The sequence below is a fragment of the Ambystoma mexicanum genome, chromosome 12 (assembly GCF_040938575.1).
Source record: "Ambystoma mexicanum isolate Mex_15411 chromosome 12, UKY_AmexF1_1, whole genome shotgun sequence".
NCBI lineage: Eukaryota > Metazoa > Chordata > Amphibia > Caudata > Ambystomatidae > Ambystoma > Ambystoma mexicanum.
The window spans coordinates 51,817,330-51,834,850 of NC_090936.1; the positions used below are offsets into that span (position 1 = coordinate 51,817,330).

At 48.9% G+C, this 17,521-nt stretch overlaps 1 protein-coding gene across 1 annotated transcript in view; it reads left to right on the forward strand.

The window, feature by feature from the left end:
* The window catches only part of CFTR (CF transmembrane conductance regulator), a 1,072,657-nt gene that overhangs the window by 305,090 nt on the left and 750,046 nt on the right, over positions 1-17,521 (forward strand). Inside the window, exons 5-6 of the mRNA XM_069627944.1 lie at positions 4,647-4,736; positions 5,822-5,985. Of these exons, the coding sequence (XP_069484045.1) occupies positions 4,647-4,736; positions 5,822-5,985 (254 nt within the window). The remainder of the gene's footprint in view (positions 1-4,646; positions 4,737-5,821; positions 5,986-17,521) is intronic.

Here is a 17,521-nt window from a genome sequence, read left to right on the forward strand (position 1 = left end):
CTTCCCGCTGCCCCCCTACTGTGCTTCATGCCCCTAGCAGGATTCCAGCCAATGTCCCTGAGTCTTTTGCCCACTCCACAGTTCCAACCAAAATGTCCACCACACCTCCTTGGGGCTTCTCGCCTGGTAGGTAATGGTATGTGGAATGCCTCTGGGCCTCCTGGCCAGCTATTCACTTCTAGGCCTGACCAACACAAAGTTCTCTTGAATGTTCTTAAATAGTCGGATCTCGTCCAGCCCGGTTCGGATCCCTTCCAGCCGCTAACCCTCCCTGGTGTCGCGAGTTGCACAGTCCTTCTTGTGCTTGATCTGGTGTCGGCCCACTCTGGGCCTGATGGATTCTTCCCCACCCTGGGGTCTTGGAATTCACACTCCTTTGTGGGGCACCTGCATTCTTAGCGCCACTTGGCCCGATTTGTCTCTCAGCCTCTCTCTCTGGTTAGGTCATCAGGAGTTGGATGGAGCGGTAAAAATGTGGCAGTAATGCTATTACCGCCGCACTACCACTCTGCCCAATTTCAGGTTTGAGGCAGAAAGTGGGAGGTTTACCTCAATTTTTTTGCTGCAGGTAAAAACCTTGCCTTTCTGCCCATTTTCGGCACCATTAGTGCAGCGCTAATTGCGGCAACACTAATAGCGCCGAGAAAGCCCCATTGGGTCCAATGGACCCAATAAGAAAGGGGAATTACGGGCATGTCACAACTCGGGATCCGGTGGAAATTGCATCAGACCGAGTTGCGGTAACGCTAATAGCGTTGGGCGATATTCCGGCGCATTTACTGCCGGGATAGCGCCCAACTTGTGACCGAGCCCTTTGTCTCTTACCCCCACTTGAGTTATTCACTTCTTCATCCTAGCTTTTCGTTTTCTCTTTCAGACCCTCTTGGGTTATTCACCCTCCCACCCTGGCTTGAGGTATACAGATTCTCGCACCAGCTTCTGTGGTTTTCTATTTCAGCCCCTCTTGGTCTATTGATCCTGTCACCCCGGTTTGGGGTATACAGATTCTCACCCCGGTTCAGGCAGTTCTCTACTTCAGCGCCTCTTGGTCTATTCGCATTCTCGCCTCGGTTCAGAATGGTTTTCTACCTCAGCCCCACTTGGGCTATTTACCTTCTCTCCCCAGCTTGGACTATCTGTGAGTCTGCCAGCCAGCTTCCCAGTTCCTTGATCGCACTCCCTACCTGTGTTGCTACATTAGCGTTCCTTGGTAAAGGCTGCGGCATGGCTCTGGCTTTGCCCCTGGCTTCCACGTCGGTTTCAGTGTTTCCCGGTGTTGTCGCCAGACTGCTACAGTCGACAATGTTTCTCATGGTCGTGTCACTTCTCTTGGCTGTGGGGCCGAGCTTCTCTTGCTCCAATGCCTGCCTCCAGGGAGCAGCATTACATGGGCTTCCTCCACAGGCCATGCCATCTGCGTGGGACTGCCTCCTCATTCTGCCTCAAAGGGGGACAGGCTCTCCTCTACGTTTTAGCTCCACAGGTTTGCCATCCTTCTTTTGGCTCTCTCCGTCTTGGTTAGTCTCAGGGCCCTTTTTGTTCCTCCCTGTGAGGAAAAAGAACCGTCCATTGGTTCTGGAGTTCAGGTTAGCCTCTCGTAACCAGGACTAATGGCTGGCAGAGGGACTCCCAGGACCCCCCTTGTTAATTTGCATTTTTAAGTAACTTTGGGTCTCACCCTAAGTTACTAGGGGAATCCAGACGTGGACCCCTTGCTCACTACTCTTAGAGAGGCACAGATCCACCCTACTGATGAGGTCCAACCAGACCGAAACACGTGTCTGGGGTTTCTGTTGGTACTCTTGTTCAGAGGAGAATTGCCTAGCATTTCGGTGCTGGACTGCCCCAGGGCAGGACAAAGACTGATATGTTTGGGATATTTCTTCTCTGTGAAAGATAGTGAGCTAAAGACTCTGGGTAAGCCTCTCGTAACCAGGACTAATGTCTGGCAGAGGGACTCCCAGGACCCCCCTTGTTAATTTGCATTTTTAAGTAACTTTGGGTCTCACCCTAAGTTACTAGGGGAATCCAGACGTGGACCCCTTGCTCACTACTCTTAGAGAAGCACAGATCCACCCTACTGATGAGGTCCAACCAGACCGAAACACGTGTCTGGGGTTTCTGTTGGTACTCTTGTTCAGAGGAGAATTGCCTAGCATTTCGGTGCTGGACTGCCCCAGGGCAGGACAAAGACTGATATGTTTGGGATATTTCTTCTCTGTGAAAGATAGTGAGCTAAAGACTCTGGGTAAGCCTCTCGTAACCAGGAATAATGTCTGGCAGAGGGACTCCCAGGACCCCCCTTGTTAATTTGCATTTTTAAGTAACTTTGGGTCTCACCCTAAGTTACTAGGGGAATCCAGACGTGGACCCCTTGCTCACTACTCTTAGAGAGGCACAGATCCACCCTACTGATGAGGTCCAACCAGACCGAAACACGTGTCTGGGGTTTCTGTTGGTACTCTTGTTCAGAGGAGAATTGCCTAGCATTTCGGTGCTGGACTGCCCCAGGGCAGGACAAAGACTGATATGTTTGGGATATTTCTTCTCTGTGAAAGATAGTGAGCTAAAGACTCTGGGTAAGCCTCTCGTAACCAGGACTAATGTCTGGCAGAGGGACTCCCAGGACCCCCCTTGTTAATGTTCATACACAGTGGGCAACCGAAAAGGGTCAGACACCATACCAGTTACCGGTTTGAGACCACTCTTATAGCTGTTTGGTGTACTATTCATATAGCTCATAAAATACTAGCTTCCTGGGACCCTGCAGGATAATCCCTGTCAAGGGTTAGCCTGTCCTCCAGGCTCGGATTGGCTTATAGGGCAATAGGCCCATGGCCAAACCAAAAACACAAAATGATGGTGTGGGGCAGTTTTTATGGTCAACGTGGGCCACTTTTTTGGCCAATTTGGGCCAGTTTGAATAGTTAATTCACTCTGTGGGTAGTAGTTTTGACTAGTCTTGCTGAACAAATATTTGTTAAAACGCACAATTTGCATCACACTGTATAAAACAAAACTCCCCCATTGGGTACTATTCAAACAGCCACTTTTTCATTGGTGCCCAAGACAATTTTATGGCTCAGTCCGACCCTGCTGTCTTCCAAGAGGGGGTCACCTCCAGTGGGATCCTGCTTGACCTGTGCCCTAGGGGGTGTAATGCACAGTAGGTTCACCTCCCTAGTCCCAAAGGGGGTGGTTCCCTCCAACAGTTTCATGAAAGATAAGCTCTTTTGTGCCCATTGTCAAGGATAATTGCATCAGGGCTCCGGACTTTAAAGTTGATTAGTACCCGGCGAGGGTCAACCAGAATGTAACAATCATTCTGATTGGCCCTTGCCCGGTCCATACCTCGCAGAGAATCTCTCGAAGCTTTTGCTTTGTTCACGTCCCTGGCGGGGGGGTGGCAGCCCCTCAGCCAATGAGGAGGCACGAAACAGGGTAATCCCTGCTCTGAGCCTCCGCAGGGCTGGAGGCTGCCATCCTCCCCCGCCGGGGATTCAGGTGAGTGTTTTTCGCCAACCCCACCCACCACACCCCCAACAATCCCCTCCCTGCCCTCCCAAACCCACTTACCTTGTTTCTTCGAGAGCGGGCGAACGTCCGCTCCCGATGGCCACCATGGAAAGGGAAAATGGACTCATTTATCCCTTCCCCAGCGGCCATTTATTTTTTACATTTTATTTTTTCTGTTCTGACACACTGCAGCGTTTCAGAACAGAAAAGAAATGCTATTAGTACCCCAGTCTTGCAGGCCGGGTATGAATAGCAGGAAGCCCGTCGCTGCTGGGCCATTACAGAGTCAGGTAACGCCCCGGGGCCTTTGTTAACTATGTAACTATGGGCCCCGGGGCATTACCTGACTCAGTAATGGCCCGCGGCTCGGGGCTTATTGCTTAAGTATTGTTCTCCCTATTTTTAGAAGTTGGCAGTCAAATGATATTTTAGGGACTAAAGGGGATATTTGCAATTGTATTTGTATTTATTTTGTTTATATAGCGCTTTACACCAAAGCGCTGCACATTTTAACAACAGGATACATATGACAATTAACATTATAACAGTAACAGTAGAAGCAATTTACATTTGAGAATGAGACCAAAAACAATAAGTAGAGCAATTAACTGAAGGGGAGAAGGAGAGTAGTGCAGTAGAACTGAGAGGGAGAGGGAGGGGTGGGGAAGTGGAGGAGGAGGGAAACGGATGGGTGTGAGAATATTGCAATAGGAGTATTTTATAAGTGACTAAAGGGATGTTTTAACATGAAAACTGATATGTTTTGGGAACCGTATTTCATCGATCGGAGAAATTCATGCTTATTAAAATATATATTTAGTGCCCTTTCAGATCCGAAAGTAATAATAGTGGAGCGCCTGGCATTGGCGCTGCACTGCTGGCACCTTTCATCTGAACATATCCGTACAGCTGGATGGGAATTTGGGTTGTGAGAATGTTTACCTCACCTTTGTTTTGTTGGGATTATTTGCCTGTTCTTAGTCTGTAAAAGTGGCTGGCATGCTGCTGATCTGTCAGAATGGTTGTGAAGAGTGACGATTCTTTTATTAAAACACATTCCACCGGTTAGTAATTTAAAGTGCTTTATTATTATACGCACCTGTATTCAATATCTATATTTTCTTTTGCAGACCTTGAAACTCTCGAGCAGAGTTCTCGACAAAATAAGCATTGGACAACTTGTTAGCCTCCTGTCGAACAATATAAATAAATTTGACGAGGTATGTATGCGGTATTGCATGTTTTATAGAAAGATCTCTCGGATTTGGGGTTGCCCTGCCCCCTATAATATTAAATGTTCTATCGTGTTCTGCAATATGCATATGCTTTAGCCCCAAAAATCCCCTCCATACTATGCTCCTCGGCCAGGGTTCTGCAGCCTGTGACTGCAGATGTTTTGGGCTTCAGTCCCAATCTGCCCTGGCCAGCATAGCCAGTGGAGTGGAATCGTGGACATTGTAGCCCAAAGCATTTGCAGTGTCGCCTTTGCAGAACCCTTTGCTGGGTCTTTTGAGTCCGATCAAGCATGGCGTCTTCACCAGAACTTAGCCAAGGGTCCTGTGTCGGGTCTGCTTTCCTGCCATTTGGAGGTTAGTGGCTGCACACCCTGCATTGGACACGTGACAGAGCCGTGTGATAACCACCTAGTACTGTGGCGAATGGCAAGGGTGGGCTTGGGTATCACGGGAAGCACGCACGTGTGAAGGAAGGTGCAGTGAACACATCTGAGGAGTGTGGTGAGCGTGGATATTGAGGGACGGGGAAACGTAGCTTGAATCTCACAGTCACCACAATCCTATAAAATGGCAAAATCACTGCCAAGGTGGCACCTGCCACTCCCAATGCTAAATGAGCGGGATTAAACTCAGTTGGCAATGTTTGGGAAAATATACAGAACTGCATGAGAATAGACACCTCTGGGCCTTGCGTATTAAATTACACATAGTTAGAAGCATTTCCTTTGGCACAGTAAATAGCTTTAAATGGTGGCCTTTAGTAAACCACTAAATGTATCTGCTCACACAAATGCTACTGCGCAGACTGTAAGAACAATGCAGAATAAATGGGATGGCCACCTGCCATGTGAATTTTGCGCACCCTCAGAATGTGGAAACACCTTGCCATGTGCTCCAGGCAATGATCAGCCAGGTTGCTGCGTGCTCCGAGACACAAAGCCCCGTGTGTTTAGTCGGATGTTATTTCACAGTTCTGGTACAGGCTGGGCAAGTGTTCTGGCCGCAGCCCGTTGCGCGCTTTCGCACTCTCGTGTGGAGGCACTCTAACTGTTTGCTTGGACTTTTCGCAGGGTCTTGCGCTGGCGCACTTTGTGTGGATTGCACCGTTGCAAGTGCTGCTGCTGATGGGGTTACTGTGGGAGCAGCTGCAGGCCTCGGCTTTCTGCGGACTTGGCTTCCTGGTGATCCTCGCCCTGTTCCAGGCTTGGCTGGGGCGCAAGATGATGACGTACAGGTGACACACTCATGCCAGCTCCTCTTTGTCAGTAACATGTTGCTGCCACTATGCATTCGATTCGGTGTAAAGGCAACTGCCTCGTGGGAAGAGGAAACCTTTGGATTCTGTTGATGCGCTTTAGGGTTGAGGGTTCAAGTGCAATCATATGTGGTAGTGATGGGCGTTTATTTTTATAGGAGGTTATGATTTGGTCATTTCAGGGCAGCAGTTTCTAGGTGACACTTGTGGCTGTGTTGGCCGGCGTCTGCCCCCGGAGGCCCTGTGAGAGCCTAAGGTGACAGAGCCCTGCCCTCGAAACCCCAGCGGATGAAAGGAAACGATGCTGGTGCCCTTTAGAGGGGCTTCCGCTGCTACCTGTCAGACATGACATCATGCATCCAAAGCAGGGCTCAGGTCCTAAAAATTAAAGCGGGGGGACTCACCAACAAACCCAATGGGATGTGACATCACCAGAAATTAGCATATCAAGGTCAAATATGCACATTTCATTAAATTGGCTTTGCATAACCACTCAAATTGCACAGGACGAATGTCATTTGCCTTTCATAAAATCCCCACACACACACAAAACCAAGAGAGGATATTTTCTTTTAATAGTGTTTTTGAAAGCGTTAAAAGGTGTGCACATGTGTTAAACTCCAAGAACCAATGCAAATGTTTTCCCCAGGACTTGCAGTACCGAAACGGGACATTTCACCTTTAGTTGTTTGTTAATTTTCATCAGTTTATAGTGCAGTGGGGAAGTGTCCAGCCTCAAACCTGACCACTGCGTTTCGATCCCGGAGGTCGGCTTTAATTCATAAATTCAAAGAAGACATTCAGTGTTTCTCGTTTTAGCTGGGGGTGGAGGGGGAACTAAGTTCACCATCTGAAAAAAGTGGGTGGACTCCGTCCCCCACGTGTTCCCTCGACTTGAACCCTGAGTCAAATGTGCGTAGCACAGAGGTCCACATTCAGAGACCCCATTTCTGAACATGTGCAGAGGCTACAATTAATTATTCTGGCAGGGACGTCATATAGGGGTCGCAACTGCCACCCCTCAGGTCTCCCTTGCTACCACTAAAAAAACACACAGGAAAACAAACTTTTTTTTCTTTTTTTTTTTAAGGCAAGCTTTTTTTTATTTTTTAAGGCACGCTCCTGGGCTGTGGCCAGCACCATGTGGCTCTTTGTTTCTGGAGTGGCTGGCTTTCTTGTTCAGGCCTCTTATAAAAAAAAAAAAAGACAAAATAAGAACAGGGGTTCCACAAGTCTAACACTTTCAGCAGTGACCCTAAATAACAAAGAATAGGAATACCAAATAGTTTGTCTTTCTGGAATTCTATACAATTGCTAGACTCATTAAAGGTTTATTTCAGGCACACTTTAGGGGGTGAGTCACTGATCTGGTCTGTTCTTAAACACCTCAACTCAGCCTTTCATCCTTCTGAGGTCAATAAAAGAGTATCAACACAGGTTGGGTGATATTGTATATATATTTGTTCTATATAAAGCGCTTAAGCTAAGTGCTTTATAACAAAACATCATTATCATTTGGCCATGGACGTCTGCTTGCATTCACAGTAATTTGGTAATATGGGCCTATACACACTGATCTTAACGATACATATAGCGATCCATTCTTGTATGAAATGTATTTCACATTATAGTCATATCGAAACCATATTTTACGTACTGTACTTAGGAACAATGCTATGTGATACCACTTCCTGTTTTGCCAAGGGGTTAAGGGTCGTGTTCCATCGCATGCCATGATATCACTTCGGCCAAATGGCGCCAAATGACATCACTTGCTATGATGTCATCAGAGGCCAAGGGTCGTATGATGTCACTTCCGCTACACCTGGCATTTTGGTGAAATGACTTTCCTGTATTTTGGGGCACTGCTCCCCAGAAATGTACGCCATGTTTATAAATAAGGTGACCTGTATGTTCCTTAAAATGAGAGAAATAAAAAATTCTTCTGGCGGGCTTTCTCTTCGTTGCACGCATTTTTGAGAATCGAGTTCAATATGGGGAAAGATATGGCGAGGGGCCTGTGTTATTCCCACCAGACACAGAGGACTTGCTCACCTTCATTAGGCCACCCAGTTTATTGCAACGTTGGCGAGGGATGCACCTATCACCACGGCTTGATTTAAGCAGGTAACCCACTGCCCCGGCAGGAAGCGCTGCTGCTCACTGTCCATCGGGCCCAGCCCGCGGTCCTGCATGCACGCGCGCTGTCCCATAATGGAGGCATGGGCCTGATGGTGTTTGGGTGGCAGAAGGGAAAGGCACACTGGATGCGTGGAAGAAGCTCCACGTGGGCTGGATTATAGACAGGAGATCCGAACTGAAATCATTAGCGGTTCGCCCCCCCCCCACACACCCCCTTTGGTCTTGATGCGCCTTGAAACAGCATTTGCTTTATAGGTGCTTTATAAATACCCAATAAATAAAATAAATAAATATGCGTCCTGAACAACACAAATAAGGCTTCCATTCCTACGTTTGAGGAACTGGAAGCCAATGCAAGGAGGTCAGAGCGGGAGTCTTATGATCTTTCCACTTCAGATGTGGCAGGTCTCGGAACTATTTCTGCCAGTGGAGTAGTTATGCAGTAACTCCACAATAGATGGCACTAAGTAATCAGTAAGGGTATACCTGCTCTTGGGCTGAGCAAGAATTGCAATACCCACTCATGAATTTAACCCTCTACCTTGTGTGACAGCTGCCACTCAATCCCTCCTCTCTATCTATCCATCTCTATATCTAACTCTCTTTCTCTCTCTCTCTCTTTCTCTCTCTCTCTATATATATATATATATGTATGCATGTACAAAGAGTAAAACAGTTCAATTAAATGTGGACGAATATGTACCTATGCGCATCACAACGGCAGTCAATTAGTTATGTTGGTAGGCTATGTATCACCCTCAAAGGATAATCCGATACGATCACATATACATATATATATATATATATATATATATATATATATATATATATATATATATATATATATATATATATATATAGTACATATTTTGGATGTGCTAATTATTTCTTTCCATATAATGAAAGAATAGGATCTTGCTTGTTAAAGAGTTACTTGTTTTTAAATACATTGTTTAATATTAATTCTTTTCTGTTTTTGTATGATCCGCCAAAGCGCCTGGAGACCATGCAAATGGCAGCAAAGCGTGGTGTACACATAAAAGAGTAGCAAAAGGTATCATTACCCAAACCACTTCAGTCGTTCAATTAATCTGGACATGATAAAAGGCCGCGCCGGCCCTGTTGAAGTTTGGTCCTATGAATGTATGAGTGCACACAGCAGCGGGCGGCTAACTTGTGAGGCTAGCCTGTTGGCTAATAATACTACTATTATTACTACTAATAATAGCGGATACGTAGGGCCACGGGATGGATATGGCCCTCCTTCATTGAAGAGATGGCAATTCTTGGCTCTAAGAGAAGCGAGTCTAACACCATTACACAACCTTCTCATGTTTTTGTATCTGGCTGCCAAAAAGTATGAGGAGGGATTTGGAAATGGGGAAAGAAGCTCTGCAAATGTGTTTGGTTTCTCGTGTGAAATCTCTAGCTGCGAGAACATTACGATAAAAAATGGTCTTCCAGGAACACGACAGATCATGTCCAATAACAGCAGCCGGAGTGGGTGGAGAGGCCTTTTACACATGTATTTACATTTGCAGAGAGCGCCTCGTGGGTACTCTATTGCCCAGTTTGGAATCACAATGCCTGGAGCCAGATTACATATGTTCATCTGGTGCTGGGCAATCTTGCTCCAGTGCCAGCTAATTTTGCACTGGTACAGGGAGGATTTGCAATGACATTCGCAACAAAACCTGCGCCAACACTACAATTGCCTAGACTGACAAGTGTAAAGATTAGGGGCCTGATTCATGGAATTATATGCGGGAAAAATCTGGACTTTGTGTACCAAACTGCGTGCAAAATCCTCTTTGTCAATTCATGGAATCGACTGCATGGCACCTTTTCGTACTTGGGGTGGACTTCGTGCAGGCTCGGCATGTCACTGCGAGAGGCTGAGTGCCTTGCGTGAGACACCACGCAGACCGTGGGAGTGGCATGCGCAGAGGGCAGTGTAGGGGGCGGAACACAGAAAATGAGGAAGAACAAGGCAAATAGTGGGCGTTACGAAAGACGGCCCTCAGGCAGTCCATCGCACGGCCACTATTGCAGGGAACAATACACATTCATGAATTCGAGTGAGGAACCTCTCGGCGGGGAAATGGCCTCGCAAAGCCCTCATACTATCCACCACCCAAAGGCAGGCGTAAAGGCACGTGCACATAGGATTTACTGTGCAGGAGTAAGATCGGGTGTTGGATTTAGCGGTGCATGTATGCAGCTGTGGTTCCAATCTGACTTAGAGGTGTATGTACGCAGTGTAGCGGGGTGCAGGAACGGTTTACGGGGGTTCGCATTCAGATTTCTCGAGTTTTACCTGACTTACGATAAATCATACACATGTTGTCTGGGTGCCGGTAACACTTACGGGGGTCCCTGGGCAGGGTCCCCGAGATGCACGCCTGATTGCGGGGAATCCCATGCACTGTTTGATGGGTGTGTGTATTTGCGCCAAAGGTAGCTGTTCTGGCTGTCTTTGCTTTGCGTGGGGGCGTTCCGGCCGCGACTTGCTTATACGGGTACTTTGCGCAGACAATTCCATGAACACGCAGAGTGCGCATTTTTCATTCTGTGTGCATGCTCGTGCAGTGTTGTTCTCGCCACGCGCCCTTTGCAGGTTAAATGCGCACTTTTCCATGAATCGGGCCCTAAGTGTGTTCACATTTCAGTGCGAAAATTGCACAGCACTGAGTAACTGATGTAATCAGGCTCCTGATGTTTTAAGAAGTTAGAAATTTTTTAGGTGGTTCCCGATATTGTGATATTGACTCTAAGGTATTTACATATTGTTTTTGGAGATATTTGCCAAACATAGGTTCTGTGCACTCTTCACTTGCATAACCTTGCCTTTTTTAATAACTGATTTATTGGTGATTAATAAGGCACACTGAGCAGAGCAAGGCTGCTTCAGCGTAACACACACAAAGGCAGAGTGCACAGACTTAGTTGTCTGTTTTATGTAGTGCTTCCTGCCATTCTTCACAGCACTGGTGTTAGTACACATTACCAGAAAGTGGCCCTGCTTGGGCATAAACATGTTATTAACTGTCTGAGCACAAACCTCGGCAGCAAGCATCAGACACAGGGAGCTATATGACCTCTGTAGATGTGGGGAACTAGTGACCAGCCCTCTGTTTAGGTAGGTCTTGTGTTTAGGTAGGTCTTGTGTTTAGGTAGGTCTTGTGTTTAGGTAGGTCTTGTGTTTAGGTAGGTCTTGTGTTTAGGTAGGTCTTGTGTTTAGGTAGGTCTTGTGTTTAGGTAGGTCTTGAAGGCCCTTTAGTTATGTTAATGCATATTTTCATATTTAAATTCTTTGGTCTGTTTTGAGACAGCCATTGTCTTGAGGGGCAACGAGGGCAGATGGTGTTACATTGTAATAATTGTTCCTTTATACGACGCTTAATACCAGCGAGGGGTTTCTAAGGGCAGGATCGGGAATCAAAAACGTGTTGCGCTGCGTTGTCTTGCGTCCAAGACAAAGGCGTTGCCCCTGACCTATCCTTGCTCACCTGCAGTTTGGAAGCCCCAAACCACCAAAGGACTAGCCCTCAAGTCTTTGATGCTTCTGCCCACCAGACGATTACCCAACTTGTTTAATGGCCAGCACACACCTGCAGGAGTGGAGTCTAAGATAAACTGTGATGGACGCTGCTGAAGTGGGATTGAGCGTCAGACAGGAAAGGAGCGCAAGAGTGGGTTCTCTTAGATGCTGTCAGTCAGTAAGGAGAATATCCAAGTCAGGGCAGATAACCCTTCTCTGTGAGTTAGAGGTATGCTAATGGAAGGGGAGGGGAGGGCCATGGTACTAACCGCAGCCATGAGTTCCCGGAAGAATGAGGCACTGCTGTGTCTGTCCTATGCAAACATGAGAGCAGGACACAAAGGAAAACAGACTGGTTACCTCTCGCTGGACGTGCCTCTGGACTGCAACACTAGTCCACGCTGCTGTGCCCAATAGTTTGTCAGAATGATAGTACAAACCATGTGTATTTAGGAATCCTAACTTTGTATGTCAACGTTCAACCTTTTTTGATATTTGCCCGGGTCATCTGTTGGGCATTTCTATGAACTCACAAATTCTATTAGGCAGACGACATGCACATTTAAATGTGTCACTGGGAAATGGTATGGATTCCTTCCTCTTTTGCAACTCTAATACCTAGTCAGGGATGTCAATAACCGCTTTCAAGCCTAACACAATGCAGGTAGCTCTGTATTCTTGACTACAAATCCACTTACGTTTAAAGACCCTCACAATGACCATTTAAGGGGAAAATGCACTTATATACCTTTCAGCAGAGATTATTGCAATATGAGTTATCTGAAAATGCAACAGGATAATATGATTCGCTATTCATTTGTTGGTAAACTGCCAGGCAAGTTAAGTGCTTGCCTGGCATAAATATGTGCCACAGTCACTCCGAGGAATTCGACCACCCGCACGGTGGGGGTGTGCTCACCTGGACTTTTTTGAAATGTTATATGAAATTGAATGATGCGAGATCAACCTCTGGAAAATGTGTGGGGCTAATCAGCACACATTTTCCTATGCTCACTGCACGACATACACATAGACCTGTGTACTCTGCAGAGGGCACTAGAGCGCGACCAAGATGGCCGCACTGGTGTGAGCGCCGTCAGCGCACCTAATTAATCCTTCTCAATAACGCGGATCTGGGGGCCATCCGACCCCCTCAGTGGAGGGGCAGCTGTATCAAAGTATAGCGCACCGACCGCCACCCCCTCAATCCCCTCCGAAGACGTGGAGAACGACTGCAGCCTCCTACCCAACGCGGAGGCACGGTACGAGGCGACCCTGATCGGCTGCGGCCCGCGGCGGCATCTAAGCAAGGTGCCGCAGGAGATTGATCCGTCACTACGCGCGACCTGGGCAGACGCACTCGAGAGAGCGGCCGGGGATCAACAGCCTTCCCGGCAAGAAGATAAGTCAGCAAGAGGCTGCCTGAGCGTACCGCATTGGGTGAGCAGAAACGGCGGCCCCTGAAAGGCGCGGTGTCCAGCGGGAGAGATCCATCCGAGCGGTACCGCTGGTGACAGGCAACGAGACAAGGAGGAGGAGCACCAGCCCTCTTGCCACATTCGACCCAGGGGCCATCCAACCCCCCGAAGGTGAGGCGGATTCGAAGCAGTCACAGAGGCGGGTGGCACCGGAGGCGCTGGCTGGGGACTGACGGGTCAGGGGAGCGGAGAAAAGTAGAGCCTGCTCCGTAGGAGTACCGCGCCCCCCGCGGGTGGAAGACAACTCCCCAAACCAAGTGGCGGGCCCACCTTGCCACCCCCCTCCTCCTCAGTAGCTACCACCAAGCGCCGGGGAGTTGGGATCCGCGTAGACACCTCGGCACAACAGCAGGCCCGAGGCCGGCCGGACTGCGGGCCCGCCCCCGGTGATCACACAGCGCTCAAAGGACCCCCACATCACCGGGAGAGACACAAACCGACCGGCGCCTCGGCGGCCCCCCCTCTCCCACGCCCCAGCAGTTCAAGCGGCAGGCAATCCTACATGCCCACGCGGAGCACAGAGCACATCATCGGGGCTGGAGCTGGGCACCTAAACCAACCCTCCAGGTCGAGAGGAAACCCCTCCCGGGGTACCCAATAACACTGACAAAGGCAGGACAGTAAAGGCCGGCTAGCCGTAACCCAAGAAACATCTGAAATACAGCCACACGAGATAACCCTTGAGTTCACAGGCAAACTCCCCCACTCCATTAACGCAAACACAGCAAACCATCACGATGGGGAAAGCAGACAAAGCTCAGCGGAAGCTGACATTCGACGCTGGAGCCATAGTGAAAACCCCCAAAATAAATGCGGGACAAGAAAACTTGGAAGGGGACACACCCCGAGAAGTCGAGCCCATTCCAGATACAGACATCAGAGAAATCCTCCTCGATTTAAAAGCGGGGATCGGCAACATAGATAGCAAGCTAGACTCCCTGTCCACCAAAGTTGACCAACTTCAACACCGTTTAGACAAACACGGGGACAGGCTGGAGACGGCTGAACAACGAATTTCTGACGTGGAGGATAATGTGACCTCTATGACCGCCAGGGTGACAACGCTAGAAACACAAATGAAAGCTGTTATGGCCAAGAACGAGGACCTAGAAGGGCGATCACGCCGGAACAACATCAGGATCCTCGGGGTAAGAGAACGGCAAACCACAGGAAAGATGGAGGACTTCATCGAAAAAACTATGCAGGGAGATATTTGGAAACCCTGCATTGTCTGACATGTTCGTGGTGGAGCGGGCACACAGGGTCCCAACTACCCGCACCATCCCCAGAGCAGCCCCCGCCCAATAATCGCAAAGCTGCTTAACTTCAAAGACCGAGATACAATCCTCCAGCTTGCAAGAGAGAAAGGGCACTTGCAATACGATGGAGATAACATCCAATTTTTTCCGGACTTCTCCCCTTCGGTCCAGGCCTTGCGCAGGACATTTACTGGCGTGAAACACCGGCTGCAAGACAACAAGTTGATGTATTCCATGCTCTACCCAGCCAAGCTGCGTATCCAACACGACGGCAAGTCACAATTTTTCAATATGCCCGAGGAGGCGAATTTGTTTCTCGATAAGTTGGGGTGTAGACAAAACATAGACAACCCTAGACCCTGAAGAAGAGAACGAGCCAATGGAGACCCACCCTGAGATCCACCTGCACCCATCAATAGGCTGCCCTGCGACGCTTAAAAACGACCCCCGGGATCCAGGCTTCCATGTTGGACTCTAAGGTGCGCTGGTCCTTGGAAGTTCCCTGGCGCCCCAAGCACAGCTTAGTTATGTTTCGGGACCTTGGGAAGGAAAAACTGATGGGCAAGTTGGGGATTGCCCGTGATTGGGAGGGAAATGGTTTAATGTTATGGGATTGTGCTTGTCAGGGGTCCGTGCTCCCCCTGCCGCCACCCGGAAACGCCCAACGGCTGTACCATAGTTTGCTTACATCTAAAAGTGCGGAATCTCAGAATCAACACATGAGGAACACCCCACGACAAGGTGGTGCTCCATCCCGGCCAAAACTTACCTCAAAATTTAATTACTCACAACATTTAAGATAGTCACGTGGAACATCAAAGGAGGCAATAATCCGATTAAAACCAGGAGAATGACACAATACCTCCGAAGACACAAGGTGGACATCGTCCTGGTCCAGGAAACACACCTCCTCCCGGGAACGGAGAATCGGTGGGCCCGAGATTGGGGGTGCCACAGATACTTTGCGTCTTTTTCCACATAGGCCAGAGGAGTGGCAATCCTAATAAATAGAACCATGAAATTCAAATTACTTGCAACCAAAAGTGATGAGGATGGAAGGTCACTTCTACTACACGGAATTCTCGAAAACTCTGAACTCATAATAATAAATTCCTACGGTCCGAACACAGACAGTTGCAACAACTTTGACTGGGTCATGACGCACCTGGGAGAAACAAGATCAGCAAATATCATGTGGGCAGGAGACTTGAACACCATTCTAGACCCACAGAAGGATAAATCCCACCCGACCTCCACAACTACTCCCAAAGCCGCATGCCAGGTTCTAGAGATCTGTAGAGCATACGACCTGGTGGACATCTGGAGACGCCAGCACGGCGAGTCCCGAGAGTACTCGTTCCACTCCTGGGTCCACCAAACCAGCTCCTGCCTGGATTACATCCCACCGCATCGCCGCTCTCTGCCCCTACTTTCAGTGCTATGCAGACGACACCCAGCTCATTTTCAGGCTACCCTCGGCCTCCTCCTTTCCTTCCCTCATCTCTGACTGTCTTTCTGCCATCCAGGAATGGTGTGCTGCCAATGACCTCTGCCTTAATGCTAGTAAGACTGAGATTCTACTCATCGGCACACCCACTCCCTCCTTCCCTGTAGCTCTCTGGCCAGCCTCGCTTGGCCCTCCTCCTGCTCCTACCTGCAAGGCAAAAAACCTCGGGGTCATCTTCGACTCCACACTGTCCTTCTCTCTTCATATATCTGACGTCTCTAAGAAGTCACACTACCAGCTGCACCTCCTCAGAGGTATTCTTCCCTTCCTCTCCTTCCCCCAGAAGCTCACTGTCTCCCGAGCCCTGGTTCTCTCGAAGCTGGACTACTGTAACAGCCTCTATCTTAATCTGCCTGCCTCCACTCTCCGCCCCCTGCAACTCATCCAGAACAGAACTGCGAGACTTGTCCTTGGCCTCAAGCCCAGGGACCGTATCTCTCCAGGACTGAAATCTCTACACTGGCTCCCAGTGGCTGCGAGGATTAAGTTCAAAACCCTCTGCATTGTCCACAAGGCCTTCTGGGGCCTGGGGCCTAAATACCTTCAACTCTCTCTTCCTAAATATCTTCCTTCCCGAGCCCTTCGCTCATCCATCTTCAACTCTCTCAGGGTCAGCCGCTTCTCGAAGCAACGAGTTGGGGGTCGATCTCTCGCCGTGGCAGGGGCCTCCCTCTGGAACAGCCTTCCTGCCTCCCTGAAACTTGAGGAGAACCATTTCCGGTTCCGGAAGCACCTCAAAACCTTCCTCTTTGCTTCTGCTTTCTCTCTCCCTCTCCCCTGCTAAATTCTCGACTGAATCTGCACCGAATCTGCAACTGGGCCACTCTCACCGACCTCAGTCCTGGGCCCTGCCACTCTCCTCTTGCACTGCCTCCCTGGCAACCCCTGCACTGAGGGACTGTCTCTGTATCCCTACAGCCCCCCCTTTCCCAGCACTTGTCTGCACTTGCCTTGCACTTGCCACCAGCTGGCCCTATTTATTTACTTATTCTACTTACTTGTACTGCACTTCCCCCCTCCCCTTCCCCTTGCACTTTTCCCTTTCCCCTACCCCTGCACTTGCGCGGTCTGAATGACACCTGGCCTAGTAGGATCGTTGTCTGTCTTCCCCTTGTTCCCCCCTCCCTGCCTCGTCGCGCCTTGAAACACTTGTGTATAGGCGAGTTACAAATGCCATATCATATCATATCATATCCGCACACAGCCAAGCTCAATGGTCGAATAGCCAAATACTACCCAGAACCACCCATACTACCCAGAACACTGGAGATTCAAACCTGGGTCACTGCAGGATCAGGTGTTCACCGCCGAACTCCGCACAGAAATCACAACATTTCTCGAAATCAATCAAGGATCGGTGGCGTCCACCGGAACCCTGAGGTAATCCTTAAAATGCTACATCAGAGGAGTCTGTCCATCCAAAGAGCAAGGAATTCTGAAGCTCATTAGACGAGAACTGTCACAGAGCGAGATCCGCCTGAAAGAGCTCGAACAATTACAATCGACCAAACACGACCCTCAGGTGCTGGTGTCACTGAAGATAGAACTTGATAAGTTCAGAGCAGCTGCAGACCGAAAACTGAAATTC